This window comes from Astatotilapia calliptera, chromosome 18 (genome assembly GCF_964374335.1).
Source record: "Astatotilapia calliptera chromosome 18, fAstCal68.1, whole genome shotgun sequence".
In the NCBI taxonomy this organism is placed as follows: domain Eukaryota; kingdom Metazoa; phylum Chordata; class Actinopteri; order Cichliformes; family Cichlidae; genus Astatotilapia; species Astatotilapia calliptera.
The window spans coordinates 9,452,041-9,479,404 of NC_137439.1; the positions used below are offsets into that span (position 1 = coordinate 9,452,041).

A 27,364-nucleotide genomic window follows, 5' to 3' on the forward strand; every position below is an offset into this window, starting at 1 on the left:
AATTTTATCGGTAATGTCCCTTTGTGGTAAACAGAATGACTGATTTAAATTTAATGACCCCCTACTGCAGGTACAGCTCGTGGCATTGTGATAGCCACCGGTGACCGAACGGTGATGGGTCGCATCGCCACTCTGGCATCTGAGCTGGAGGTCCGCCGGACACCTATCAGCATCGAGATCGAGCATTTCATCCACATCATCACTGGTGTGGCTGTTTTCTTGGGAGTCAGTTTCTTCATCCTGTCACTCATCCTGGGATACACGTGGCTGGAGGCCGTCATTTTCCTCATTGGCATCATTGTAGCTAATGTGCCTGAGGGGCTTCTGGCTACTGTCACTGTGAGTATAGTGTATCTGAGTGTTTGTGCGTCTCTCTCCCTTTTTTTTGTTTTTTGTTTTTTTAGAACAATAAGTTTTATAATAATGATTTTCTCCAAAATATATCTGCAAGATTTTCTATAAATAGCCGAGCATTTTAAAAGGTTTAATGAGAGTTTATGTCCCTGCACAGCTTCTTTCTGTCCTTGCTGCAATGACACAATGTGCACTTCAGTTTACAATAATCCCCTGTTGCAAGATCACTCCATAATATGCTTCTGGGAAAAGGAAGTGAATGGAGCCATGTGGGAAAGAAAAACTGGCTGTGCTACACAAAGATACAAAATGGTGTTTGAAATGGTAGTTTTAAACAAAGAATATGATTCAGGTTGATTGCAGGGGGGGCTTTTACAGGTACTTTTTTTTTACATCAACAGCAAGATTTTGTTTAAATAAACTGTAAAGAACCATCATAATGAGCAGAGCGAGGCAGGAGCTGACTAGTGTGTGGACTGTAGTGTGTGGGTATGTTGGATTACTTTTTGTACATTTGATTGCGGTCTAGCTTTTGGTTGTACAAGGTATCATTAGCATGATTACTTAAAGCTGCTTTCTTTGTGTTTTTGCAATTTGGAAGATCAGAAACTAGCTTCTTCACCTGTTAAATATGTATAGCAGAAGTCTGTCTGTGTCTATTGATAATGGGAATTTAAGATCACAGGCAGCAATAATGAAACCAACAAACAAACAAAAAAGACTTAAAGGCTTTACAAAAATTAGGAAAATAGCAGTAGGTGGCATTAATTTCCCACGGGCTTTTCATCTCGAGCAGCTGCTTTCATACCCATTTGATATTGTTGACATAAACATATTGATTAGTGCAGGTTTGCATGTGCCAGTTCCAAAGCCCTGATGGCATGCCTGCTGGCTCACTGTCACGGTTTACTGGCACATCTACGTGGAACCAAGCCATCATCAATGTTATTAGTTACACCTGTGCTTTTCCTATCACTAATTTACCCTCGCTGAATGTTAGGTGTAGGTCTAATGATCTTACAGAACACAGCAAAGTGATTTATTACCGAATCTTGTTCTTACAAAAAAAAAATGTAGCTAACTTTTTCTGCAACAACAAACAGAGAGCAGGTTGAGGGGGATGCCAGCTGGCATTTTAAATGCCATCAGTCGACATTTCAGTGGTCGCAGAAAATAAATTAACTTCCAGTGGCTGGTTTCTTTAGTTGCATTCCCTTTAAATACATCATACAGTAAGGTATGTGTGAAAATGCTTGTGTGTACATTATGTGTGATATATTAGTTGCTATGTGGGTGACATATGGAATATGTCCACTCATCATATTTTTATGTTCTTGTTCACCTGCTGTTAACTAACCAGCGAGATCCTCACACACATACACACACTCTCATTGAGAAGGTACCCGGACCACGCATGGTTTCACATGCACAAACACTTGAATGCTCCGCTGCGTACACATGCTTTCACAATCATCCATCCTCGCCTCTCCTTTTTCTCCCTCCCCTACTCTTTCTCTGCCCTCACCTCCCACTGTCCTCCCAGGTGTGTCTGACTCTCACTGCCAAGCGAATGGCCAAGAAGAACTGTCTAGTAAAGAACCTGGAGGCCGTAGAGACTCTCGGCTCCACCTCCACCATCTGCTCCGACAAGACGGGCACGCTGACCCAGAACCGTATGACGGTGGCCCACATGTGGTTCGACAACCAGATCCATGATGCGGACACCACCGAGGACCAGACTGGTAAGACTGAGATGAAAGGAGAGGAGGAAAACAAGGGGGAAAGTAAGGAAAGAGAGAGAGAGAGCTTGGAGAGTGAAAGATATAAAGGAGAGATGGAGTGGGGGATGCGGAGGGGGGGGAGTGCGACCACCTGCTGAAATTCATCTGTCCAATGTTCACACCGCCAACCAACAAGGCTGTTCACTCTACTGCTTGGATTAATTGAGCAGCGGTATGCGGTGGGCGGCATAACCCTCAGCTACAAACGTGTCTTTTCCCAGAATTCCTCTGCAAGACTGCTTCTGCGGAACCAATCGGATTCTTGACTCCTGTGGAAAATCGAGCCAAAATTTAAAGAAGCTTTTAGCAATAACCAAAAGGTCTGGCAGGAGAAAAAACAGGTGTTCCATGAATACTAATTAGTCCTGAGTCAGACAATTGTGAACTCATACAAGGAATAGCCAGTGGTGCTGACAAAGGCTGTACAAGAGAAACGAGGCAAGAGCTACGAAAAACACAGTGTGTTCAATTTTTTTTTCTCCATAAAGTATGCAGACGATTTTTACAGCTGCTGCAGCCTTTTTAGCCTTTTGTACTGCACCGTGTCAAGCTCAACAATCCCAGCCATAGTGTGTCAGTGTGTTTCCACAATAACGTTGTACACAGTCCAGGAAAATATGAAAAATGAATGCAGGCGCCTGCAGTAGAGTGAAGGTCATTTTCAGTGCAATTGGGTGGGAGGGTTGAAATTTTGATACAAGTCATTTCCAAACACCTTTTTATTTTGAGTCCCTCTAGTTAAAAATGAATGGCATTTTAGAGACTGGGGATTTGAAAAATCACTTTTGTCAAGGAAACAGTGATTGTTGAACTTAACTGACCCTGATTCTATTATTTAGCTACAATATTCAGTTGTACTCTGTGAACTGAGAGTTAAGTCCATAGCATAAATACTGCATGAGTCCTACTTAAAAAAAAGCCTAACACAGTTCCTTCTCCTATTCTCTCAGGTTTGGGTTTTGACAAGAGCTCTCCTACTTGGACTGCTTTGTCTCGCGTGGCTGGCCTCTGCAACAGAGCTGTTTTCAAACCCGGACAGGCGCACCTTCCCATCGTAATGGTAAAAGAAAGTATATATATATTTATACTGCCACTCACTCACACTTATTGGTGTATTGGTGCCTGAAGAAGTATGTATAATATTTATTTTTCCCCCCAATATCCTCTGCTCATCTCCAAAGAAGAGGAGCAGTATTCACAGTGAATTTGGTTCAGATAAAAGAGGGAGAGGCAGCTATATGAATACGCTTTTTGAACAAACAGTGCTGTGTGTGGAGGGCAGAGGTGTAAAGGAGCCAAAGTGCAGCACAGAAGAGGCGTGAAGAATCCAACTAAAAGCGAGCTTTATTAGCAGATAAGTCCAATACAATAAAATCCAAACATTAATCCACAAGGCACGAGGGAGACCAGAACTCTACGGAGGAACTCTGAAAGCAAAGCAGAACAATACAGGACTAAACAGACATAAGCGGATGACATGACCAAGACAAATACAGGGACAGGACAATTTATACAGGCAACTGATTAGGAATTAGACATAGGAGAATAACAAGAAATGGGCACAGACAATCCAGACAATCAGACAGGGAGGAAGTAAAACTGAAAACAAGACACAAAAAACACTAGCAAAGTAAAACAGGAAATGAACCAGAGACGTGAAATAGGAAAGTACATTTTAAACATGCTTGAATTAATTTACACAGAGCGGCAATGCCAGACAAAACAGAGGGCAAGGAAAACTGAAAGTGACTGTACTCTGTGAAGTCAGAAAGCTGACACTCATCTGAAGCAAAATGTGACTCCGAGATCCAAAATATTACAAGAAATAAAAGTCACTATTTGAATAATTATTGAGTTAAGACAGGAATCCAAAATCCTTCCTAAATACTAAAGAAGAAACTGGAGGCCATACACACGCTGAGCAATGACTAAAGCTTAAATACAACAAAAATTAATACTTGAATGATAACAAAAAAGGCAATGCAAGAATATAAAACTTCACCTCAAAATAATCAAGAAGATATACTTCTTGTTTAGCACAGCAGCCAACCGACCAACTAAACAAACAAACAAACAAGCAAACAAAACTCAAAACCCAAGAACCAAAACCAGGGACACTGATCGATTCCTGACTCAGTGCTCTACCAGAATGTGAACACTGGACACATATAATGTAGCACTGAAGACACTATATGTTCATTTATTTAACTTCAATACGGAAAATACATGAACATAGCCTCTATAAATGATGGATGAAGCCACTCTTACATTACCTAACACATAAGTTTGACTCTTGTTTTAAAACCTTAAGTTGAACATTGTTTCCATCACCATCTTCCTTTTTTTTTGAAACCGTATGTCACCAGCTGAGGGGTGGATGTAACACCACACATTCATAAGTTAGTGACTTGTCAATCACAAGTCCAAAGCATGCACTTTTTAAAATATATATCTTATTTTAAATAGAAGCTTACATATTAAAAAAAAAATCACGTTGTATTCAGTAAGACTAGAGACTGAGACTTAAACATGTCAAGGAAATGTTACAGAGGTCATAAATCAAGAGAAAATGAGCATGTTCTCAAACGCTTCTGTTATTACCAGGTTTCTTTTTGCAACCAAAATAGTCACGCACTGCTGGCTGGCAGAAAGAACCGAGGTTCAAGGCTTTAGCCCCAGAGGCTACATCTATCTTTTATATACACTGTGTGGGCATAACCCACTCTCCTCCTGTCTCTGATTGGCTTACTCCAGCCAGTCATCACTTGTCATGTCCAAACCCAGCCAAACCAACCAATGAAGGCAATGAGTATTCACCAATCAAAAACAGGGTAAGGAAGGATGCGCTTCACCATCCTTGGAGAAAAAAATAACCTGCCGTACTGAAAGATAGATGTCGTTTGGGATTTATAAGTGGTTCTATGCAATGCAGCATGAAAAATAGATATGTACCTGCCGCATGTATACCATGCAACACAGCAGCGATCACGCTATAACATCAAGTTACTGAAAACTTTGCATTTATATTTCAGCTTCGTGAATTATCTCTACTCCCTAAAAAGGTGGAGTATACCACTTTTAGTTTAATCCAAGGGCATTCTGAGTGGGTCTTTTATATTTGGATCAAATAATGCATGCACATTATTCATGACATGATTTTTGACAACATGGTTTGCCAGTAGGGTGAACTTAACAACATGTGGGAAGTGTTAGCTGAGTTGTCACTCCAAAATAAGAAGTGGTGAAATCAGTGTTCACTCACTAAAGCTAAAAAAAGATTTAAAAAAAATGTTTGGATTGCTGTCAGTTTAATTCATGACAAGACTGAAAACTGTTAAACCTATAAGTGCTGTTGTTGTGCCCACAGGCGTAGATAGATAAACTTCACATACACACATTTGTTGCTAAAATAGCTTTAAAGTTAAAGTACAGAAAAATGCAAAAAGCAGAGTCAAACAGCAGCAACTTTTGTAACATAAATCAAAGCACTTGTTACACATCTTAGCCTCTTTTAATGTTCCATGCAGACAAAGTGGTGATACTTCCGATCAAAGATTTATATGCTTGAATATGTGCTTAACTAAAAGTGGCAATAAAGCCATGTAAAAGTAGTATAAGTGTAAAAGACCCTAATAAAAAAAAATGTAAAAATAAATAATTTAAAATGTATTTAAAGTCCACGCAGAAGAATAGACCTGATCATGTTATTATAATACTTATTACATCATATATCTGGCGTTTGCAGTTTGCACGTTGTTCAAACGGGGGCTAATTTAAACGTTTGCACATACTGCCGGCAATTTAATCTATAAGGTTAACATTGTTAACAGAGATTCAATTTGAAATCTCAATCTGAAAATTTACTGGCGTACATAAATAATATAAATGTAGCGAAGCTAGAAGGAAAACATTTGCCTCTGAAATGTAATGCAGCGTAGGTATACAACAGCACGAAATGCCGCAACTGCTGTTTGCATTATTCAAATATGAGCATATAAAAGATGTATATTTTCTAAATGATCATACACTTTATCTTTAAATGAATCACGCCATCAGCTCCCATACTGAGTGTATTAGAGGTTAAAAGCACAATGTTCTCCTTTGAAATGCGTAATGCTGAAAAGCATAATGGCACTATGCTCAAGAAAAGTGTAAACACTTCAAAAGAAACGTATGCACCGTGCTTTACATTAGAGTAGCCGTTATTGTGTCTCTTATCAGAAAGAGTATTACACAGATCCCTGAGAGTGGAATTTTTTTTTTTTACATGTTGAGTTTTCATACCTTCTGCCTGAGGGTATCGGCTCCGGCTCTTTGTACAGGATGTGGTTCGGGTCTCTGGTAATTTCGAGGCTCTCCCTTCTCACTGTCTCTTCAAACATCTCTTGGATGAGACGAGAGGGAAAAGATGGGGCCAGCATGCCAATTATGTTCCCTGCCCTTCTGATCAGATTTTGAAGTTGTTATCTCAGTTTAACGGACTGGTTACCAAACCTTCTTGTTATGCCATACTTGAGCAAAGATAGTTTGTATTCTCTCCTGTGGTCAGCCCATCCTCAGCTGCATGGCAGCCACAGGGGAATGAAAACAACCCATAAAAATAATTTGTCAGTACCACTTGACACTTGGCTTGGCATCTCTCTCACACATAAATACACATACACAGAGGATAATCCAATGCACCCCTGGAAATGACTCCCCCAGCACAGATACACAAACACACACACACTGCTGGAAAGGTAAGTCAATAATATCTCCGTCTTCTACCGACTGCTGCCCCTCCAAACTGTGCTACATTGACCTAAAGAAATTCTCAGCATGGCTCTCAGTGACAGGGATTACAGCTTCTTGACTCAGATGGGAGCAGACGGTGCCAGTGCAGCCTCTGTACCCCTCAAGGTGGGCAGATTTGCTCCTTGGATTAAGTGACACGCGTATATCCCAGCAGCCCTCGAACACAGCAGTCGAGGCTCCATTAACATTACGCGAACAAGTACCCATCTTACTCGGGAAAGGAGAAAAATGGAATTTCCATGATCTATTTATTCATTCATGAAAAGGCACAAACAAGGACAAATCTTGTGGAGTGTGTGTCCTTGTTTGGCGGCCGTTCATGAATGAATAAACAGAAACAAAGAGAAATTTCTTGTCTTGGTTTAGCTCCCACTGGTGTATCGGGTGTCAGGTCAATCAGTTTAGCATGGATTTTAATAAATTGGCTCTAAGAGTGGTTTGAAATGCCGTTATTATCATGGAATTTTTATGAAGGTGGATTTCACAGGTTATCAAAAAAGAATTTTCTCTAAAATTATCCAAGTATCACAGCAAGCAACTTTATCAGACAAGTTAAAGCTGATAAACCTCGAAAAACAAAGAAATATCAAACAAGCTGCTTCTAGGAAAAAGAGAATAATACTACTTTGAGACTCGTGAAATAGGCTTTCTTACCATCTGTGTAAAGTTTATTGCAGGACACACTCTGAGACATGGATCTAATAAGCTTAGGTACAACATCAAGTTTGATGTATGCAGATTGTACCCACTGATTCACTCCCCACAAGGCATCAATTCCCACGATATTTCGCTCCATACTACAACCTCCTTGAAAACAGCTAGAGGACACATCAATCTTGTGCTGCCACAGCTCAATAAATTACATTTTTTATTAGAATCCCAAACATTAGGTTTGCTTTTTTCCACTTTGACACCCATATATTTTTGATCAGCGCGTTATCTCCCAGCTCCTTTCCCATTCATTGGTTAGCAGATGTAGATCTTATCAGCAGACACGTTGTAAGATGGTCTTTCTAAATTTCTTTCCCAGGCTGCTTTTAGTCACAGACTGTTATAACAGCCAACTTTGAAGGCCTCTTTGTGTGGAATATTAAAATCTGTTTTCCAGCCATGACCAAAGATATTGCCGCGGTTCTTTCTCGTTGGATGTCTTTCATCTGCGATAGTACAAACACATATAGTGTAGCTTATACTTGAAGATACTCTGTATCTGTCCTCATGTGGAAGCAGTTTACAAATATTAAGACTTATGAAGCTTTTTCTTTTGAATTAAGGTCACATGTAGCTACACAGGAAAAAAATGCCATCAACCTCAATGACCTCAATGAATATGATCTGAGATCATTTGTTATACTGGAGCTTGTGTTTTGTTGGACTCAGTATTTAGAATTAGTAGAATTAATTGGTCGGGGTTAGAAAAAGATCACGTTTTAGATATAAAAGCAACATTAAACAGATGAATTTCTATCGTCTTAAGGAAACGGCTATAAACAGTGGCTTCAGATTTTTATAGGTCATCATAACAGCTAGGACAAATGATTTAAGGAGCGCTTTAATTAAATATGGTTTACTCAGGCACTCGAGAAAATAACTCCATCAAGGACAGTTCTTCACCACCGGCGACACACATGTGGGTGGTCTGTGGAAGCGCTGAAGACCCCCAGCTACAGCTGGAGCATATCTGAGAAACTGGCCCCGCTACAGACTGAAGTGTAAAGTCTTTGTTGCTGCCCTACATGCCAGATAAATAGATCAAGCATCAAAATTAACCTTTTCTTCCTGAATTTCCTTGAGTATATTATTTTTTCACACCACTATTGGAAAAATATAACCTAATAATTTACTCATTTACTACAATCTTAGCAACCAATTTGCTGCTGATTATTGCCAACAGGCAATACTCAAATGTCTTCCTCCAACAGTATTTATTTAGAAAATCATCAAGACCTTTAGAAGCTGCCCTTGAGAGTTTACAAACAGCATATGTACCCAACTAATTAGCTATATTTTTCCTGAAGAAACTGGGCTGTTTTAATAAAACTCTTCCTCATCTTGTAGATTTTTTAAAAAGGGGAAAACATTGACTTCTTTAACATGAAGTTATTAACTTAGACAACAATATTGTGGCCAGCATTGGTAATTCAGATCATACTCCACTACCTGCATAATTAATAAGAAACATAATGGATGTAAAGGAAGTCCTCTCGGGTATCTCAGCTAGTGTTTTAATCAATTAAATAACACATAATCCCAAAGCTTCCCTCCACTGCAGTACGATAAACACAGGCAATGAGACAGACAACACTCATTTCCTAATATGCATATGTTAGTGACTGTGCTAATGTGCTCCTGTGTGTGTTTCCCCAGAGGGAGACAGCGGGGGACGCATCAGAGTCAGCTCTGTTGAAATCCATCGAAGTGTGCTGTGGGAGTGTTCGTGACATGAGAGCTGCAAACCCCAAAGTGGCAGAGATCCCATTCAACTCCACCAACAAATATCAGGTATTGCATGAGACTAGTGTCACGTCATGGCTTTGGGCTTGAACTGATGAGAAAATTAACACAAGGCTGAAATTTATTACTGTGCATTCTGGGTTTTTGTATATATACATATATTAAGCAACCTAAAAATGTAACAGAGTAACTGTTATGTAAATAGATATTGTTGCCCACTAGCCAGAGGAGGTATTTATTTCTAATCTTGACCAATTTTATGTTTATGAAAGCTGCACTAACATATGTTATCACATAAAACTGACTGCTTTTCTGTCAATTTTTGTATTAAAATCAATTTTTGCAATGTTTTAACAATCTAGATTTCTGGATTCTAGAATCAGTGTGAGCAAGACTACACAAAAACAAATATTGCCATGAAACTTAGTGAAAGACAAGGACAAAGTCTTTAAAATGTCGGCATGGGTCCAGATCTTTTGGGTTGCAGTTCCAGTGGTTTTATTTTTAATGTATTCATTTTATTTATTCATTCATTTCAATTAAGAGGTTATTCCTCTATTTACTTTAAATGATCTTTCACAGTTCTGTCAGAGCTGTGGTGAGTTTTTCACACAGATTTCCAAGACGTCCATGAGAGGAAAAAAACAGAATTTTTTCCTTATATGCCAGAACTAAATCATGCATATTCATTTTTTAACCTTTTCCTACTGAGGGAAGGCAGCCTGAACATGTCTGCTCTTTTACCAGAGACACCCTGCTTAAAATTCGCACTGCTGCACGCATTCATACTTGGAAGCTGCCCAACAAGCCACAAATGCAGCATTGTTGGTAACAAGAAAAACGGTTGCAGCATTAAAGCAATGTGTTTTATTTATGTTAGAAAGATACATCAGGATTATGAACTGGCTTGGCTGGGATACTAAGAAAGTGCTCTGCTGTTGCCTTTCAATGCACAGAAATCCCATTTGTAAATCTATTGTATGTTGAATATGCTATTGAATTGTAAATGGGTTGGTAACCTGCTTATAAACAGTGCCTGAATAAAAAGGCCTAACATGCCGGGAGAAGAACAGGTGAGAAGACCTGGATGTACATCACTAATTAAAATTTTCCATCATGCTAGACAATATCAAACATTTGCAGAGGTAGCTTCTTATGAGTCTGAGCAAAGACAAGCATGCTCTGTAATATTATTTTTTCACCAAAGTGGATTTAAAAAAATTGAGGAGAAGCTATTTTTTTAATAAAATTGAACAAACATTTCCCATCCAGTATCTGTAGTAGAGAGGCAGTTGTGAAAGGTCTTACGTTAATCCACATGCTTCACTCCGTCCTCTAACAGTCAACACCAACAGAGCCAAAAGTTAATACTGAACTATATGAAGCCATCACGCAGAGCATTAACACCTTGCTCAGGGGAAGTGTAACAATTAACGCACAGAGATGTGTGTTCGCTTCGCTTTTCCACACCCAGTCTTTCCCAGCTTGTGTGGAGATTCGAACCAGCACATGAATTGCACAGCAGCAGTGTTGAAGCAAACAAAGTACTTCCCGCATGCATCTTGTGCACCTGTTCCCTGACTTAGAATAGGCACGTCTGTGTTAGGGGAGGGGAAATAAAGCAATTTTGCTCTGGTTTTCTGAGATTAGATATGTTGTGACTCAGATACAAATTACCTTGGGGAGTGTGTGTGTGTGTGTGTGTGTGTGTGTGTGTGTGTGTGTGTGTGTGTGTGAGTGAGGGAGGGAGTGTGTGCACACAAACTACTGTAGGTATGGGGGAAGGGATAATGCAAGGTGCTACACCAGAGGAATATATGCAATTGGGTAAATGAATGTCCCTTCAACATAAGGCATACATATGACTTTCAAGGTACACTCAGTCAATTCAACCTTGAGATGATTTTTTTTAACCTGTTGGAAAATATGACAGCAGTGAAAACAAAATAAAAAAAATAATAAATAAAAAATCAGACTAACAATAGACAATCCACAATGAACCGCATGTGTGTATTGTTTTTAAAGCAAATCCCACAGTGTCCTCACATTTCCTCCTGTGCGTTTTCTTCTAGCTCTCTATCCATGAAGCGGAGGACAATCCCGCTGGTCATATTCTGGTCATGAAGGGAGCTCCCGAAAGAATCCTGGACAGGTTGGTTAATCAATAATGGATCGATTATATGTCTCAGTAGGAAAATAGCACAAAATTTGACTCGTTTTTCATTTAATGTTTCCTGTTGCTTTGTGGTTGCGGTAAAAAAAGACTCTATCCAGGCTGTTAATTTTCTATATATTGCTTTGTTACTGTCAGGGAAAAGATTAAAATCCAGCAACATAATAAAACTGGTTGTTTTTATCTTTTTTTCATAGGCTTTGTTTAAAATATGGCAGCAATATCCTTTAATTTGTCTTTATTCATGCATAATATTTACAAGTGGGAACAGGTTAAGAAAACTTAACATTTATGCACCCGCATGATTGGGATTCATTTTGGCACTGTTTAACAGTCTGATGGATGCTCCACTGTTAGAGGCGGCAGGGCGCAGAGTCACTAGAGGTGGGCGGTAGATGACCAGGGGAAAAATGTGAAGTTAAACTTACCTGAAAGAACATTTTTTTTTATTCTATCATGTTGACATTTATTTTACTAAAATTAAACTTATTTTTTCCCTTAAAAAAAAAAAAGATGATAGTTGTTTTAAAAAACAGTATGACTTGGGGTGGAAAAAGTTATTGCACTTTAACAGCTACTTTTGCAGCAAAAGTTCTACCCGGGGGTAAGTACTAACTACGAAAGTCCCCGGGGAGCTGCATACTTTCAAAGCCTTCTTTCTGCTTGCATTCGCACTGCTAATGGGAACTCTAACGTGATGTAATAGCTGGCCAGCGGTTGGTAATGCAACATCACCTCTTGTTGTGGTCCTTTGTTTTCTTGTAATCCTGTTTGAGCAGCTTCATTTTCTTTCTGCATTGCTTCACTGTGTGGTGGATGCCTTGTAGCAAGTTGAAGGGAATTGATTTTTTTATTTTTATTTTTTAACGTTTGCCTCTGACAAGTCAAAATCTTGTTGCATTTCCTTCTTTTCATATAGGCACAATAAAGCCTGGATGCCACTGTCAGTTTACTTCTTTGTGTTATTTTCTCCACTTTACGGTTAATAAGAGTTGTTGTATGAGAGTATTGTTTTACCATGGTTTTAAGGGTTTTTTTCATGTGAGCTGTCAGTTCCCTTTTATGCTGAGAAAGTATCTACTTTTAAAAGAAGCAAACAAAACAAAACAAAACAAAACCCTCAAAGCAGAGTTGTGAACTACAGGGGTCTCCAGTTTATGCTGTACAGCCACAGAAAAAAAGAGGGCACTACATGTCAAAGTTTGGATTGTGAATAACTTCCTGCTGTCCACATCTCTGCCTAATAATAAGATTAAGCGCTCCTCCAGTGTGCATATACTTTGTATGTAACAGTGGTGCAAAAACAAACCCAACTCAGTGCTGACATGAATATTGAATTTAGAATAAAGCCACAGTAAAGCTGTTGTTGGCTGATAAAAAAACAACTTATCCCTTTAAAGGCGCAAATCTTTTTTGACACCACATATCACATTGTCCATATAGCTGGAGCTCATCCTGCTTATGTAATACAAGCACGCTGATTATTGTAAGCACCGTAGTTCTAAATTTATTATTCATTGTTTTACAGATGCAGCACCATTATGGTACAAGGCCAGGAGGAGCCTATGGATGAAATGTGGAGAGATGCTTTCCAAAGTGCCTACCTGGAGCTGGGTGGACTGGGAGAAAGGGTGCTTGGTACGTTTATCTAGTGGCACCAAATAAAAGCAGTCTGCTTGGGAATAGGTGGAGAGGAGAAGCAGTTGGACACAGCACTTACTTTTTATAATCGCCTTGGTACACAGGGTAGTTTGCCCTAATGTCCCCATAAAGGTAAAGAATGCTTGCACTGCAAGTTTTTGGCTCTTGCCTTGGATTGGAGCTGACACAGAGCAAACACTTATAACCAATGTTACACAAAATATTAGAAACATTTGTTTGCAGCGTTTTAAGGAGTATCAGGTGAAAATTGAGCAGTAAAATGCAGCACATTTTGGGTTAAAAAAAATCAGTACTGGAAGTTCAGCTTTCGGTGTTTCTAAAGTGTTCGGCATTCTGACTCTGTAAATGTCATCATTTTGACAACCAAGGAGAAAACTTACCTGGCATCTTTTAAAAAGTGCCATAGGTAATAATTATGTGCTATCATCATTTTGTTAGAGTAGGCGTCACAACAGTGGAATATGGAATGGTGCCATTTTAGAGTGAAACTCCTGAAATTGTGTAAATTAGTGTGTCTCAGTTATGCCTTAGGTGATGATGATGGGTCGGGTGCTTCTCCCGTTTTAGACTGAGTGTGGTGTTTCATCCAAAGTATCTCACTTTGGGCGATTGGAGAGAGAGATATATGATGGAAGCGATGTGTATCATGAATTAATAAAAATGCCCGATTCAATTTGTGTTGCAAATCTGCGACTTCTGAATCTGAATAAGCATATGGAAATGTACAGGATCACTGCAACCAGATGTATTTTCTGAGGGTGTATTTCATATATAAATCTTACTCACATTTCCTTAACGAGCTTAACTGTAAATAGCAACAGTAACAGTAAAGTCCACCATCAAAAATCAGTATTGCTTATTGTTATATGTTTCCTGGGGGTCGTAAAAAACAAGCGTCTTTTTAAAGTTAAAAATATGTTTCTCTCTTGTTTTTTCAGTAGCTGTAGTGTACTTTGAGATTTCATTTCAGTCTGTTATGAACAATCACCTCACTGATCTCTCTCCTCTTCCAGGCTTCTGCCACTTGAATCTATCGTCATCTCAGTTCCCTCGAGGATTCACCTTCGACTGCGACGACACGAACTTCCCCACTATGCAGCTCTGCTTCCTGGGTCTCATCTCCATGATTGATCCTCCGCGTGCCGCTGTGCCTGACGCAGTGGGTAAATGCCGCTCTGCTGGCATCAAGGTAACACTTTCTGCAGATTCATTTATAGTGCTTCCTGATACTCCTTTCCCTCTGGCTTCATTCATCAAGCTTTTTAGAGAGGGGATTTGCATGTCAAATATCTTTTCAAATCACATAGTGAAGTCCAAATGACAACTGATCACTTCTCAGGACCATGACAGATCATGACCAATGGACAAATTAGTTCAGGCATGGCACAAAGTCAAGCTCAGCTGCAATCCCAACAGATCAGCTGATGTCAGTGTGGGCTGGCATTGACATCAGACTTTTTGCCAGAAGGCTCAGCTAGCCTTCTGGCAAAACCCACACGGGAATGCTATTTTAAGCTGCTGTAAGCTGTCGGAAATGTTCTGCATCTGCAAGCGACTTTGCAGTCCACCTTTATCCCAGGTCCTGCTTTCATGTGTACTGTACATGACTTATTCATTGTCATATGTGTTGCAAGTGATGCCTGTTCTCTGCTATAGTCATACTGCTGATCTCCCCACTTTATGCTTTCCACATAGCTTGTGTAGAGGTCACAGAACAGCAGGCTGCTAAATATATTTCACTGCAGATGGAAAAACCCATCTTCCTTTGACTATGAGTATAGATGAAAATGCTTATGGCATGTTTTGCATAAACACTTTGAAGGCTGGCTGAAGTACCCGAACAGTTTTAGAGTTTGCTCGGTAGTTTATCAGAGCTACTGTTGCAGGTGTGGCTATCTTCGGGTAAGAAGTGACAGACAGTTTTACGAATAAATTATGGCTTTGGGATGAAGAATTCAAAATAATTGGCAAATTGAATTGTTGGCGTTAAAATAAAAAGCATGGAAGGCGATAAAGAATGAGCTGAATATATTCTGATAGCAATTTGTAAAAAGAATCCATTTAGCTAAATGCAGATTCAGTGATTTACTGCAAATTGTCATTATATGTTAATCGACTCCAAATACACAGAGCAGATTTCTTTTTTTTTTTCGTCAGAAAAGTAATAAGCCAGGCCGCAGGAAGGTTAAACAACTTCCAGCAGAGATAAAAATGGATAATGAGGAGAATGAGGCATTCTAACTCAGGGGAACAACTACAAATATGGGGAAAGGATTTTGCATGTTTAATTTCAGGTACAGTAGTTATCACGCTTCTTTTTGAAAGACAACCTGTAATTGGCTTAAAAGTGAACTAGAGGCAGAAGTGACTGAAAATGCTGCTGTATTTATTTTTGTAGAAAACAGCTGGAAAGTTTGTGTTAAAAACATATCTGATAAAAAGTTTAAAACTCAAATGTTTGTGAAGGTTCTCAGTCATCCAAATCATCGTAGTCTAAGGAGCTTGGAAAGAAAAGCGTCTGGGCTTCTTTAAGTTGCTTGAAGACGTTTCACCTCTCATCCGAGAAGCTTCTTCAGTTCTAAGGGTCAATTGGTGGGGAGTCCCAGATTTAAGATCTGTGGGAGTTTCCCCCAAAGAGGGACAATGGACACCCTGGTGATCCTCTACCTAATCACACAAGCCAAGGTGTGAAAACGGGTGTGGGTCACAATCAACCAAGGTTTCAGGTGAGCTCATTGCGAAACATGGCCCCACCCTATCATGCGATTTCCTGAGGTCAGATGGCCCAGGATGTGAGTGGGCGTTAAGATGCCTTGGAAGGGATCTCAGTACTCGATTATAGATGGCAGACAGTTGGTGTCGTAAGCCACTGCCTCTGTTCTAAGATGGTCGTTCACAGTGGACCTAGATGGCTTCTTTCACTCCTCTTTCAAACCATCTGTCTTCTCTGTCCAAAATGTGAACATTGGCATCCTTGAAAGAGTGACCTTTGACCTTAAGATGCAGATGGACAGCCGAGTCTTGTTCCGTGGAGGTGGCCTTTCTTTAAAACTCCCCGTTTCATGACAGTTTTAGTTGAATATATAAACTTTGTTTTGACTGATGCATTAGGACATGTATTAAGCTATATCTCTGTTTTAGTGCCTCTAAAACATATAAATCTAGTTATAGTTTACATTATGGATTGCAGTGTAAGATTTTCACTTTTGCTCTTTATCAAAATAGTTTAAACCTACAGGAAATGATCCCATTTCTAAACAATTTCTACAAATAAATACTCGAAAATATAGTAGCTTTAAAATGATCCAGGGAAATATAATTTTTGTAGCTGTACAGTTGGGTGATTTTGTAGTTTGTAGTTTTGCCTCTTTACCACACCACAATGGATTTTAAATCAAACAATCAAGATGGGATTGTGAAGTACCTCTGAAATTGGGGTACTTTGTATAAAAATGACTGTATTTCCTAAACAGTTAATGTAACACTTTTGGTCAAACCCCTTGAGTTAAAGTTGAAAGTCTGCACTTTAAACGCATCTTGATTATTTGATTTGAAATCCACTTTGGTGGCTTACAGAGGTAAAACTACAAAACAAGACCCGTTTCTTTAAATACTTTTAGCTGGATGTTAAATTTTCATTATGCTGTGTAATCACAATATGTGTGATGTTTAATGTACCTTCATGCAGCCTGTATATGTGCTGCTGAAAGCTTTGGTGGTGACGGTAAAGTAATGAAGCAGATGTTAAAAAATAAGCTAAATGTACTATATGAACAGTACATATGGTTATAGATCCTAATATTTCCCACATTTCCTTTATAGCAGGCTATATATATCCAAGTTAAATGTATACTTATATATACTTCGCTTTTTTATTAGTTTTATAACTTTCCTTTTCAACAGCTTCTCATCAGGGAACTGATTATTTTCCACTGGGTGACTTTGAAAGAACAGAAAATAATCTCCATTATGCAGTATGTTCTTTTGTCACTTCTGTAATGAAATGAAAAGTGGGCTTCTTAGCAAAGTCTGCATCTGTCAGTTACTTGTTATTGGAAGATTACAAAGGATTGGATGATACTCGAACTAAACAATAGACGAAAATACGGTGCCTAAAACCAGCATAAGAATTGTTACCTTCTGCAGGTGCAGCTGGGGATTGGCGAAAGTGGATGAATTTCAGTACACATCACCAACTTCTGTAGTTTCTTTTACCCAAAGACAAAGATTTGATGGATTATTTGTAAAATCATACTATTTTGCCTATAAGAAAGCATCACATTTAAGATTTAATAAATTTACTGTACGATTTGAACCTTTAACCCCTGATAACCCCACTTCCTCCCAGTTTAACTACACAGCACATCTGGATGAGTTATGTGCCTGTAGAGCCTATACTAAACTGTAGCTTAGGAATGCTCTGATACATGGCATACAGATGAGATACAGTCAGGCTTCATGTGACTTATGGGATCCTTCTGTCCACGGTCAGGTGATCATGGTTACCGGGGACCACCCAATCACAGCCAAGGCCATTGCTAAGGGTGTAGGAATCATCTCTGAGGGAAACGAAACGGTTGAGGACATCGCTGAGAGACTAAACATCCCTCTGAGCCAAGTTAACCCCAGGTGTGTGTGCACGTGTATAAAGGGAGAGTCTGACTGCGTGCTTTAGCTTCTAATAGTGTCTGTGCGACTGTGAGAGTGTTTCAGTTTGTGAACTATGTTGTGTCTTCTGGATGTGTTGTGCATATAAAGTGGAAGCAGTTGATTTAAATTTAAATTAAAAAAAAAAAAAAGGATACCAGTCGCATATCTTTCCATTCAAAAGCGTATTATAAAGATCAGAATCAGAAGAAACAACTTTGTTACATGTCTCAAGGTAATAAAATCTGCCTACTAGGACCTCTGAAGGTCACTAAGGTTAAAAGAAAACCTCTTTAATGGAGCAGAGTCAGACAGCCTCTCTACTTGTAAGATTATGCTTAAAGATTTAGATAAAGCTTATATTTAGGGCTGGATTAGATGCAAGCTGCTCGGGGCTTCCCATCATGTGCTGAGCATTTCTTCTTCGCTCACCTTTTTTCATCCTTTATGTGTTTGTACACCACTCTACTCCTTAGTTATTATTCATCTCTGGCTCTCTTCCACAGTGTGACATTTGTCCTCACCCCCAACCAGTCACAGCCGATGGTTCTGATTCTGCCAGAGGTTTCTTCCTGTTAAAAGGGAGATTTTCCTTCCCGCTGTTCTCAAGTGCTTACTCACAATGGTTCCTCTGACTGTTGGAGTTTTCCGTCCATTATTGTCAGGTCTTTACTTTACAATATGAAGTACCCTTCGACGATTGCTGTTGTGATTTGACACTATACAAGCTGAATTGGGATGAATCTAACTGAATTGTCTGAAGGATGTACAAAGTAAACAGAAATAACGAGGGACAAGATTCTTGATAACAGAAACACTCTGGATCCCTTTATAGTCTTCACAGTTTTGTTTCTATTCCAAGGTCTTCAGTCCAGTTGTTTGAGTAGACTTTGGTTACAAGCAATCAAATAGTCTGTGTAACATGGAGAGCACTAATAATAATAATAATAATAATAATAACTTTATTTGTATAGCAATTTTCAAAACACAGTTACAAAGTGCTTCACAGTTTGAATAAAAGCCACACACTGAAGATAAGTGTACATGTTAAAACATACAGACACATAATCAACCACACGGTTTTCCAGCATACACACATACATGCAAATAGTTCCAAACTATGGCTGAAAATAAAAGGGATAAATTAAGGGAAACCTAACCTATAAAAAGTAGTTCTCAGCAAAATTTTTTTAAAATAAATAACAGCGTGAATAGGAGGATTTCAACAGATAAGCAAGGGCTACCTTCTCACAGCAATATAACTTTTTGCAACATTATTATTATTATTGTTGTTGTTGTTGTTGTTGTTGTTGTTATTATTATTACTATTATTATTATTTCATTCATCTGCATTCATAAACAATGTGCTCTGGACAGAAATGGAAACCTTGAACTGCAGCCATTTCCCACCATATGATAATCAGCAGTGTAGTAGATGGGTTTTGAAATAATAATATAGTGCAGAAAATCCTGATGACAGTAATAAGTAAGCATGTACTTGGAGACTCCAGGAGGTTGAATTACTTTCCCAATAATTTATTTTCCGTATAATACAAAACAGCACATATTCATCATTAGACTTTTATTTTTGTGTAGATTAGACAAAGGAAATAAAATGCATTAATGAGCAAGCTTTGGATTGGCTGCTTGGCTAATTGTCTTACTTTCAGACATATCTCCCAAATGTCAAACTGTTCCTTTAAGACACAGAGCATGGAAATGTATGTTTCCCGCTGCTGCATTTGTGTGGTTGCCTGACAATGACAGACTTGAGGGAAATGTCATTACCACCCTCTGCATAATTGTACCTGCTTGTGTGTTTCCCAGGGATGCCAAGGCGTGTGTGGTGCATGGCTCTGACCTAAAGGAGATGAGCTCTGAGTACCTGGACGACCTGCTGAGGAACCACACTGAGATAGTGTTCGCCCGAACCTCTCCACAGCAAAAGCTCATCATTGTTGAAGGCTGCCAGAGACAGGTCAAGGGTCACACATGTGTGTCTGTGTGAGTGAGAGACAGAGTGTGTGTGCAAATGTGTGATTGAGTCTTTTTGAGAGCTTAAAGCTGAATTGCAGTGTGTGACGTTTTATATAGATGAATGCAGGCATTTGGGTGTTTGTGATAAAGACTGAATGAATGCTTGAATGTGCCTGTTTATGTTTAAGTGTGGAGGTATGGTTCTGTACAGGTGTGTGTGTGTGTGTGTGTGTGTGTGTGTGTGTGTGTGTGTGTGTGTGTGTGTGTGTGTGTGTGTGTGTGTGTGTGTGTGTGTGTGTGTCTTCCTGCCATTTAATACTGAATGCAATTGTCTGTATGTGTGTTTGTGTACTTGAGCTGTTTTTAGTGCAGGTGGTTGAATGAATGAATGCTGGCTTTTGTCCTCATGCTCATTTAAGTGTGTGCTCCTACAATGGAGGCCTGTTTGTGTGTTTGAGCATGTGATTAACTTTATGTTAAACTCATATTAAACCCTATATATGTGCCTTAAATTAAATGCTGAGCTTTTATGTACAAAACTTTAAAATTATGTGTGCGTGCACTTATTCACATCCCCATATATTGAGGTCATGCTACAATTCACCCTGGCTCACTCACTCTCACTCCTCGTGACTGAATGACTGCAACTCAATTCCATTTTTCATTTAATCTCCCCAGAGCTGCTTTGAAAAGACATTATTAAGACAGAAGGGGCGGAGGGGGGAGAAAGGCTTTAAATCACGGTACTTATCTTTTTCCTCTTGACACTTTTTGTTCGCCGGTCCTTGTGGGTACAGGGGGCGATCGTGGCTGTGACAGGCGATGGCGTAAACGACTCTCCGGCACTGAAGAAAGCCGACATCGGCGTTGCCATGGGGATCGCCGGTTCTGATGTGTCCAAGCAGGCGGCTGATATGATCCTGCTGGATGACAACTTCGCCTCCATCGTCACCGGAGTGGAGGAGGGTGAGTGTGGGGGAAAGGCAGGGTGTCAGAATGGAGGCATAAAAGGAGAAAATTATAGAGGAGGAAACAAAGAGGGAAAAATAAAACATTGGGGGAAAAAGTGAGTCAGTGAAATAAAGGGATCAAGAATTTGAAGGGAAAAAAAAGAAAGCTCACAGAAAGCTCTTTTGTCATTTAACACTAGAGACCAGAGATTTTCTATTTTGAATGAATAGCAGTTTATATGTGAAGAAGTCTGGTTGATTTCACAGAGTTTATGCTGCGACTAGAGTCAGACCTCAGTCAAAAAATTAACTCTCAAGTAATTTAGCTTTTTTTTTTTTAACGTTGACTTGAACACAATACAATTTTTAAACAGATAAAATTAACTAGAATAATTTAAAAAGACTTTACTCAGCACTATGTGGGTGCCGCGGTGAAAGGACTCTGAGAAGTTTGAGTTAAGATTAGAAAAAAAATGAGTTTAATGGAAATGGAAATGTTAAAATGTGATGTATTAATAAAGAACATTCGGCGACCCGAAGGACGGATTTTGACCTGCAATTTTCTCAGGAATACTGGTAATTTGACATGCCTTTGCTCTCAAACATTTGACTTGAGATTTAACCTTAGATTTGCTTTGAGAGACTGATATTTAATTTAGCTATGGGTGTTTAATATGGTCTTAGATTTTAAAAAATCCATTTGTATTGTGGATATGCTGATGAAGGGGTCGGAGTGACCTTCATTTAAGTAAGAAAATTCACTCGGCCTTGACCCACCTTAAATCAACCATCGACACTTTTTTCTTTCTTGCTTTTTTAATCGCTGCAGGTCGTCTCATCTTTGACAACTTGAAGAAGTCCATTGCGTACACATTAACCAGCAACATTCCAGAGATCTCGCCTTTCCTCCTCTTCATCATTGCGAGTGTTCCTCTTCCTCTGGGAACGGTCACCATCCTCTGCATTGACCTGGGCACAGATATGGTGAGCACTGAGGAAACAAACTGAAATATCTCTTTGCAATAATACCTCAAATAGTTTCCTTGACCAACTTTTTTTTAGCCAGAAGCCAAACAAGATTTTCCAAGCATCACTGCACAGTCTTAAAAATGTTATTTTAAAGACTTCAGAGATGTAATTTTCAATTTTGATTGTGTAATACTTCTTAAATAGTGTGCAGTGTTTATCTGAAGTGTGTCTGGACTCTTGACAGCACTAATACTTTATAAAAGTAACTCTTTCTGGCTTCATGGTTTTATCTCATCACTATATTTGTCTTTTCTCAACTTAACTGCTTTAGGATTAACATCACTCATTTGGACTCAATCAAATATTTCTCCTTCCTCTCCAGTTAACTATGCTAAGCAGCTGCAAGTGAGTGACTTCATGACAAATTCATAATCTTATTGCATCAGCCCAAAGATAATGTGAGTGTGAAGTGTGAGTCATAGATGAAAATCTAGTGCCTAAAGCCAGTCATAAAACTTATTTCTTATAGGCAACAGTTTCACTGATTCTTTTGCCCTTTTTCAGGCACGATCAGTTATTGATTGAATCATCAGCCTTGAGTTGAACATTTTTGCTGTTGCCATTTCATCTTACAATGCACCAGCTGCACATGCTCCCTTTATGAGGACTTTAGGCAGACTCACAAGAACTATAACAGAAATAACTATATGGCTGTGGTTTCAACAGATGTAACAGTATTATTGCTGCTTTGCAAATGAGTTGTGGATCTATACATGCAGTGGTTTATGACTGACAAGCTCAGTCACATGCTCATTTGCTAACACATTGTCAATCACAAGTCACTAGCCAGTGAATATGTCTTATATAATCCTGTTCCAACAGTATTGATAACCACGGTTAAAATGAATATAATGTATTATTTGATTTGACCTGAAACTAGTGACTTAGCCCATAAACTCATCATGGCTGATTTTCTGAGGTCATGGCTACTTTCCCAAAGACTTCTATAAGAGAAAGTCTTTTTGCAACCAGTCGCACACTGTTGACCACTTAAAAAAAACAACAACAGGAAAAAAACACTTCTGCTTTGGCTTCAATTTTCAGCCCTGGAAGCTGTGTCCATCTTCGACACTGTCTATGCTAACTAGCATAAGCGCAAAGCTAATTAGCATATCTTGACATATTACACCTAAACAAAGCAATTTATCACACACATTATTCATCCCACATGTACACATGCTGTTTACACCAATACAAAATGTGCTCACAATGAAAAATGGTTAAACTGTGTATTTCACCAGAAAGCTTTGGCTATATATCATTAGTGTCCCTGCATTCAGCGACATAAATGAAGCAATCCCACAATTCACCTGCCATAGCTGTAACATAATCGTCATTTGTTTGTCTTTTTTACATTGTTGATGATCAATCAATCAATGCAATCAAATTCTCTAGTAGTATTGTAGTAGGATTCAGTGCTCAGACCAATATGTGACTCATGAGAGCTCCAAAACAATTTCAGTTTCGGTTTCAGGGCTTTTACCCCAATACTTGTTCTTGATCCCCAAGTAGAATGGCAGCTTTATTGCAAGACTTGTTTTTTTTTTTTAAATATTTGTACAACAATTGCGAAACAAACTTAAATTGTCAAGTCCTACATGTTATATACCTATGTTTGTGTTTGAAATACTGCTGTTTATTCAACTTTTACCATTTCTGCATAGAACCTTTAGAACTCATAACGCTGCATAATATTTTAGATAAATCTTTATTTATTGAGTTGTGAGCTTTCACCTTCTAAATGCGGGCTAATTTCAATGATTTGTCTTCAAGAGAAGGTGCTAATTATTAGCATGCTGCATAGCTACCGGCAAGCTAAAGGTGACATTAACGAAAATGGCACTAATACTGGTGTCAAATATGAATGCCTGAAGGTAAAAAGAAAAATGTTTGGTTTCATTTGCTCTTTCATTTGGGGGGAAGAAATTCGCTTTTGCCTCACCGTCGACGTCCATTTGTTCATGTAGAACAAAGACCGAGTGACACTTGCATACAGATTTACATTTCACAGCTCTAGTATTTCCAGATGCCAGTCTCTCCTTTGTATTTCTAGCACCAAAAAGAAAAAAAATAGAGGGTTGCTGGCACACTGCTTGCCTGAGGGGCGTAATCCATCATTACAACAAAAAAGAATCACACAATGAATATATTCAGAAAGACTTGTTCAGTTGTGTCCATTATTTTAACTTTAATTTTTCCTGCTCTCACCCAGGAGCCATTAGAGTGCCCCCGAAACTGGCTGTTATACAATGTTTTTCACGTAATCAGGTACATACATTAGAAACAGTCTCCCACTGCCAAGAAACATTTTTCCCCCACAGGTTAAAAATAAAGAGGAACAGCTTGCTAACATTGTTAATAAAGCAGTTCAGACCTATTTTACTTGGGTGACATCAAAATTGAACTTCTTTGGTTTCCTAGCAGCAGAACAGATTTGTTCCTGTTGACAAATATTTACTCAGCTGTCTCAGATCACAGACATACTGCATTCTTTATTGGTTGAATTTCTCTTTTAAGATGACATGACTGAAGTTTTTTTTTTTTTTTTTTTTAAAACACACAAATTTGTTCACCTGTTTTGCATATAAAAAAAACCCTTCCCTTTCAAAGTAACATGTCTTCCTGTATCCAGTAACTGCTGGTGGAATGAACAGCTGGATGTGAGCTTTGAAGAGTAGGACTAGCCAAAAAAAAGTACTCGAGAAGTGTTTATTGTACAGTACAAAAGTGCAGATTTCCAATGGTGGTAAAGCTGTTAACAGCTTGTTAACAGCGACGTTCCACTCCAAGCTACAGGCTGGAGGGCTCTGCTGAGATTTAGGAGTGACAATCAGCACTTGGAGTCTGCTAGGATTATTTTTAGCAAGAACTACCATCCAGAAATGGATGCTTATCAAAGCAAGATGTAGCACACTTAAGAATGCTTCAACACTGAGACTTAGTTTTTACACATGTACTTTCAAAGGTGCAAAAAAAAACCCCCAAAAAAACAACACAACCTCTGTCTACACATCCCTCTCTCCAGCTCTATCCTCTTCTTTCTTCACTGCTGCAGTGGGTCAAGGGAGTGTAACACCAAAACAAAGTGGATTTGTACACCACAGAGCATGCGCTCAGTTTCACACAATGCCAAGTCCACACCTCAAAGCTCTCCTAAGACCCAAAGATTCCTGCCCTAAGTCACACATATTGCTCTGTTGCTTACCTGGTAAAACCAGCCAATATACGATCTTTATTACAGGGACCTTTCTAGCCTCCTGTTTTATGAATGTCTTGAAATTCACTATCCGTCTCTCTCCTCTTGTCTCTTCTCCCCTCCTCCCTCTCTGTCACTGTCGTTACTTCTTTTTTTCCCTCCCTCCCTGTCATTTCTCTCCCTTTTCTCCCTCTACTCAGTGATTGAGTGATTATATTAACAGTCTAGTCTTCCCTGTGTCTGGCATTGTCATCATGCCTTTGTACAGATGCCACAAAGACAAATTCCTGCACATTCATCGTACAGGGAGCTTAAGCCGAGGTCGTTCTGTTCTGTTCCTCCGTTACCCTCCAGGTTCCAGCTATCTCCCTGGCCTATGAGACAGCAGAGAGCGACATTATGAAAAGACAACCAAGAAACCCCAAAACAGACAAGCTGGTCAACGAACGCCTCATCAGCATGGCATACGGACAAATAGGTTTGGCCTCTTGTCATCTTTCAGCACTGCAGCTCGTAAACCTGAATCACTGTGACAGGCCTCTTCTTGTGAAGTTTCAGCGATAATAAACATCAAAGGCATATAAACATTAAATACTGACATTTATCAGAATTTTTGGCATTTCTAACTGGCTTTGTAAATGTGTAGGCACATACAGTAAAGGAAAATAGATCCAGAGGTGAGCAGATAGTCCCACAATTTCACTCTAATTGTTGTGACATTTCGAGCAAATTGAGAGCAGAGAGTGCAACTTTTTTTCTGCTTAATCTTGGTCGTGTTCCAGTTGTTGGAGCCTCACTTCAATGCATGCTTTTTCATCTTTGGTTTTATATGGTTTGGGAATAGCGAAAAATCAAAGACTGACCTCATTTTATAGGCTGTTAAATAGGTCAAACTATGACAGGGCCTCACTGGATGACATGCAATCTTAAAATTGAACATGCTCTAAACAGCCGGTAACTCATGAACTCCCATAATGTGTGCAAGATAAACACTGCTGGGGCAAAATGTTTGCAGGGCTCAACAAATCACATTTACAAACCACTGCTGTGACATCACAGCCACAAGTCCTGAAAAACCTACTGATGATGTGATCCTGAGTGACACTTAGTGAATGCAACAGCAGCACAAACCACCGCCAGTGAGGAAAAAAGTTAAAACGGGTGCAACCAGCTTCTTGTCACTGACATGATGTCATAAAAACCTTAAACATAAACACTGACCTGGCAAAGAGTTTTAATGTAACAGATTCATGAACACGGTAATTAATAACCATTGTCTTAATCCATAATCAGTCATTTTTGTCACGGTCTGGCTGGGGCAGACCGTATGTGTTGCAGAGGAGGACTCAAACGCAGACCAAAACGTAGTGTGGATAAACAAAACAAGCCGTTTATTGAGGCTAGCAATGAGGGTAAAAATAATCGGGCATCGGTGAAAACTAAACAATAACCTAAACTGGGTGAACTAATAACAAAACATGAAAAAGCTTAACCATAGTGAACTGACATGGGTACCTGGGGATGAGACATGGATGAGCAGACGACCTGACAATGGCATGCAGAAAACAAAGGGCTTAAATACATACATGAGGTGATCAGGGGAGGTGGAGACACATGGGGGAAACAGCTGACAGACATAAACCTAATGACAGGACCAGGAGAGGAAAGCTAAATACAATAAACAAAGAACACATGACATTGTCAGAATAAAACAGGAAATACTAAAACTAAAACATGACAACACAACTTAACAGACCTAATATGTGATGAATAAATACAAAACCCCAAAACATAGAAAACCCAGGAACAATAACTGGCTAAACTAAAGGCAGATAGGAAATAACACAAACTAAATCACATAACAAAATGAGACAAATACAAACATGAACTCAGAGCGCTGGGTCAGAGACCCAGCCTGTGACAATTTTGAAGGTTTGGTGTAAGTGGAGTTTTTATGCTCTGCAGTAAGATGTCCATCCTGCTGAAAATGTTACGCCTACTCTGACAAAACGAATTTGGCAACATCAAATTAAAAGTCACTAACACCTATTATGGCAGTACTCAGCTGTCTGGAGCTATTTACCTTTAAAAAAATAATGTCACAGAGGAAAGAGGGATGAAAATACATTAATCTATTTTCCCTGACAAACACTAATGGATTGAGCTACTATAGACTCAAAATATGCACTTTGTAGGGATATAAGTCAGTATATATTGTCCAGGTTTAAGTTTAATCCCTTGGCCTGCCTGTTAATTCAAAAATACATGTGGAAAATTGTTATGGCACACAAGTTACACAGTTGCCATGCATGTTCAAAATGTATTTGCTGATGGTGTAGGTAGACTT

At 39.1% G+C, this 27,364-nt stretch overlaps 1 protein-coding gene across 2 annotated transcripts in view; it reads left to right on the forward strand.

The window, feature by feature from the left end:
* atp1a2a (ATPase Na+/K+ transporting subunit alpha 2a) overlaps window positions 1–27,364 on the forward strand; it is a 50,298-nt gene that overhangs the window by 13,596 nt on the left and 9,338 nt on the right. For both annotated transcript variants that reach the window (XM_026150625.2, XM_080292525.1), the window contains exons 8-19: window positions 71–339; window positions 1,898–2,096; window positions 3,086–3,195; window positions 9,297–9,431; window positions 11,456–11,535; window positions 13,085–13,194; window positions 14,232–14,407; window positions 17,711–17,847; window positions 19,693–19,843; window positions 20,640–20,808; window positions 21,622–21,776; window positions 25,372–25,495. In XM_026150625.2, the coding sequence (XP_026006410.1) occupies window positions 71–339; window positions 1,898–2,096; window positions 3,086–3,195; window positions 9,297–9,431; window positions 11,456–11,535; window positions 13,085–13,194; window positions 14,232–14,407; window positions 17,711–17,847; window positions 19,693–19,843; window positions 20,640–20,808; window positions 21,622–21,776; window positions 25,372–25,495 (1,815 nt within the window). The remainder of the gene's footprint in view (window positions 1–70; window positions 340–1,897; window positions 2,097–3,085; window positions 3,196–9,296; window positions 9,432–11,455; window positions 11,536–13,084; window positions 13,195–14,231; window positions 14,408–17,710; window positions 17,848–19,692; window positions 19,844–20,639; window positions 20,809–21,621; window positions 21,777–25,371; window positions 25,496–27,364) is intronic.